The sequence below is a fragment of the Cibotium barometz genome, chromosome 17 (genome assembly GCF_041138505.1).
Source record: "Cibotium barometz isolate CiBa-2024 chromosome 17, ASM4113850v1, whole genome shotgun sequence".
NCBI classification, from domain to species: Eukaryota; Viridiplantae; Streptophyta; class Polypodiopsida; order Cyatheales; family Cibotiaceae; genus Cibotium; species Cibotium barometz.
Window position 1 is genome coordinate 49477513 of NC_141062.1, and position 3880 is coordinate 49481392.

Here is a 3880-nt window from a genome sequence, read left to right on the forward strand (position 1 = left end):
TAGTATTTTGGACAATTTAAGTTCGAAGGGAGCTACAAAAGCCACGTGTAAATAGCAGCCAGTGGGCACGCTAGTAGAGGTATACCGTGCCTGGAACATTCTAAAGATGTGATGTCATGTCTCCATCGCCCGCTTGCACTACAACAAGAGACATACATACAAGAAAATTTAGCGCTAGTAGGCTACGTCGTCATGCGCATTGTAAACAACCACGCTCGCGGCCCTCCTCCGTCGGTTGCCTCGCCAACTTCCCTGTTTAGAAGCCTGCCACAATGCCACATTAAAGCGTCTTTAGCACGGGGCGTAGACGTGGAATGCTCACATCCCAGCCTCTCTGTGCGGTTCACCGAGTACCCACGGGCCGCACTCACTCCAACCCCCCCTCCAACAGCGTTGATTATAATAAACCTACCTCTCATTGTCTACCGCACCGTTTGAATACGACACTACTTTCTTTCTGCTATTATCCCGCGTCTCCTCTGTGCTCTCCATCGAGCTCACAATGTTGAAACTATCCATTCCCGCAACCTTACTCCTTGCAGTCTTGCTCATGTTAGCGCCGCCCTCGTCTGCCTCCCTTTCTCTACCTCCCCCTCTGCATTGCGACGCAGGAGGTTGCACTCTGTCCAACTATCAAGGGGCTTGGATAGACGGAACCCCGTGCAAAGCGTCCAAAGCCGTGTACCCCGCCTCTGAATCCGATCTTGTTGACGCAGTTGCAGAGGCAGTGAAAGAGGGTATGAACATGAAAGTCGTCACCGAAATTGGGCACAGTCTAAGCAAAATAGCCTGCCCAGGCGGCGAACATGGCCTGCTGATAAGCATGCGCGACTATATGCCTGATCCTTTATTTGTGAACAAGACGGAGATGACGGCCACGGTAGACGCAGGCATGCAGCTGAGGGACTTTGTCCGAGAGCTTGCCAAACACGACCTTACCATTCCCCACACACCGCTTTGGGATGGGGTGTCCATAGGCGGTGTCATAGCCACAGGCTCCCACGGCAGTGGCTTTTTCCAGAGAGGCTCTGTGATCAGTGAGTACGTGAGCGCCCTCCGAATGGTTGTTCCTGCGCCTCCGGAGAGAGGCTACGCCAAGGTGATCAACCTCCGTAGCACCGACGAAGCGCTCAAAGCTGCCAAAATCTCGTTGGGTGTGTTGGGCGTAGTGTCCAAGGTAACTTTCTCCGTGATGTCCATGTTCAAACGCTCTCTTACCATGAATTTGGCCGGCGATGAAGACCTGGAGGTGCGTATGGAGCCGTTCTCCAAATCCCACGCTTTTGCAAGCCTCTTCTGGATCCCGTCTACCGGGAAAGTCATGTACAAGGAGGAGGATGTGGTGCCCATCGAGACGGAAGGCGACGGCGCCAACATGTTCCCGCTTGTGCAACCCATGCTGGCGTCTCAAATCGAAGCTATGAGGGCGCATCGTAATATTTCTCTCAAACTACCCCTCACGTGACAGCATGTAAAATGATTCATAACTCAATTTCATCCTACACCCGACTATATGCTAATTATGACGTGTGAGCTGATTGATACAGAGGAAGCCGTCGAGAAAGCGAGGAACGTTGCCGGATTGTGCGACTCGGGGGAGAAAATGGTGGAGCATCGCATGAAGAGCGGAGATGGGTACCTGAATTCTGTAGGAGGCTCGTTCCAAGGGTTCCCCGTCGTGGGCTTCAATCATCGAATGCAAACTGTGGGAGGCTGTCAGGTGTACCAGCAGCTGTCGCCCGCCAGTGCTGCCAAGGGCAATTCGTCGGACTGGTGGACATGCAAATGGGATCCACGTGTCCGTGGAATCTTGTACCACCATACCGCAGTGGCTGTCCCGCTTGCCAAGATGGCGGAGCTCGTCAAAGACGTGAAGCGTCTGAGGGAAGCGAACCCGGAGGGCATGTGCAGCCTCAACATGTTCGGCGGTATTCACGTCAGGTTTGTGGCCAGATCGGATGCGTATTTGGGTGACAAGGTGGATTCCGCGGTGGTAGAGTTGGTGTATTTCCGCTACAAGGACAGAGGGCAGCCAAGGCTCAATGAGGACGTGATGGAAGAGCTGGAGCAGATGATGGTGCTGAAGCACAAGGGCAAGCCGCACTGGGGTAAGAACCGCAACGTGGCGTTCCAGAGTGCTTGGGAGAAGGTGGTGGACGTGAGTAAATTCTTGCAGGTGAAGGCCGAGCTCGACCCCGACGGCCTCTTCTCCAGCGCTTGGTCCGACGAGCTTTTGGGCATCCACGAGACCGCGTCGAGGGCTGACGGCGACCATTGTGCCTTGGAAGGCCTTTGCTTTTGCCGCAACGACCGGCATTGTGCCCCCCAAGTTGGCTACACGTGCCAACGCGGCTTGGTTTTCCAGCAGGCACGTGTTTGCCGATTTTCGCCTCCGGTGGCTTCTTCTTAGCTGAAAGAGTCAATTAGTTGGCCAATCTTTGTCCAGAGCTTAATCCCAAACTCAAGCATAAGCATATACCTAGGTACATATTTTACTCTACTCTAGTGTTTACAATGTTGATGCGACTCTAATGAAAATTTTACAAAGATGCAACGAAGAATAAGACAAATTTCACTGTTGAACTAGTCTTATTCTTTTGCACATAATTGAAACTTTTATCTTTCAAGGCTTCATTCAGTATACCCTTCTTTTGCTAATAATTGGAACTTTTCTCTTTGAAGGCTTCATTGAGCAATAGCGTTTTCATTAAAAAGTGGCTAGAGTGTGAAACTAAAACTTAAGGAAGAAAATCCCTGTAACAGTTTTAAATAAATATGTGTAAATCAATTTTAAATAATGGCCTAGTATTTTTATACCTCAATTCAAAAAAAATGAATATTATCACCCATAACATGAGGTTTTGCAAAAGAAAGAGAAGTATTGGAATGAAGGTAGGTTGATTTGACGACAATTTCACCTTAATAATTTTATGGGGAAAAATTTGATTGCGGATAATTGTAGAATTGCACATTTTCCTAAGGTGATATTTGACCTGTATATCAGATCCCTATTAATTAATTAGGGCTCTTTGGGCCCTAATTAATTAATAAGTGAAAAACCTTAGGATAAACTAAGGTTTTTCCAAAGGATATATTATTGAGTTAATTTTTTTAATTAAAATTTTAAGTTAAATTTATTTTAATAAGTTTGCAAAGAATGAAATGGCAAAACGTTGAATGGTTGCACGCTCCACCGCCAATGAATCTAATCTTAAAAACCTACGGAATGAAAGCGCTGAAAAAAAGTTTACGTAATTTTAAAGACACGAAAGCAAGGATTCAACAGATGCATATATATACTAAGCACTTTTTTTCATTAATTAGAGGAAAAGGTACAAGCCCAAAAGGAATACTGAGCACGTTTACAAGCGCTTACATCGTTGATACTATATGTCCATAGAACCAAGGAGCAACAAAAACAAAAGATATACAAGAAATCACAATATTTCTGCATCAGAAATGTCTAGCAAAGGTGGTAGTGGAATGTAGGTGTGCTGCCCTTCAACAGCCTACAGGAATTCAACAGCTTTGTGATTGTGGTCTTCTTCCACCTGCTGGAAGAGATCTGCTATCCTGTGCTCTTCTTCCTCAAAGACTGCCACATCATCATCGTCAGGCATATTCTCGAATGGAGAATTTAGCCCCTGTTTATCCATGATGACGGCCTGCAAGGTAGTACCGAGCACGCTCACTTTCTATGTGGTGATCGCGGTAGAAGACCCTACATATGTTAGTCATGGTAACAAGACTCTGGCTCATTCATGCCATTCGCGAGAGACAGGTGGAGGCTGCACATAGAGAGAAGCAAGCCCATATCTCCATCATCAAAAGCCAAGCTTTTATAACATCAGAGCAATGTCAGTAACCTGCCCACGTACAG

The 3880-nt window shown here is 47.3% G+C and overlaps 1 protein-coding gene across 1 annotated transcript; it reads left to right on the forward strand.

The window, feature by feature from the left end:
- The first annotated feature begins 418 nt into the window (after positions 1-418).
- Positions 419-2685, forward strand: LOC147630126 (L-gulonolactone oxidase 3-like). Its single transcript, XM_086811745.1, has 2 exons — positions 419-1433; positions 1548-2685. Exons 1-2 carry the CDS (start codon positions 503-505, stop codon positions 2408-2410), a joined length of 1794 nt encoding a protein of 597 aa, XP_086667871.1. The 5' UTR covers positions 419-502; the 3' UTR covers positions 2411-2685.
- The last annotated feature ends 1195 nt before the right edge of the window (positions 2686-3880 follow it).

Bases quoted from the DNA above. Each gene is read 5' to 3' on its own strand.
- LOC147630126 (XM_086811745.1), top strand. From the start codon at position 503: ATGTTGAAACTATCCATTCCCGCAACCTTACTCCTTGCAGTCTTGCTC. The intron at 1,434-1,547 runs GTAATATTTCTC...TGATTGATACAG, and splicing joins CGAAGCTATGAGGGCGCATC to AGGAAGCCGTCGAGAAAGCG.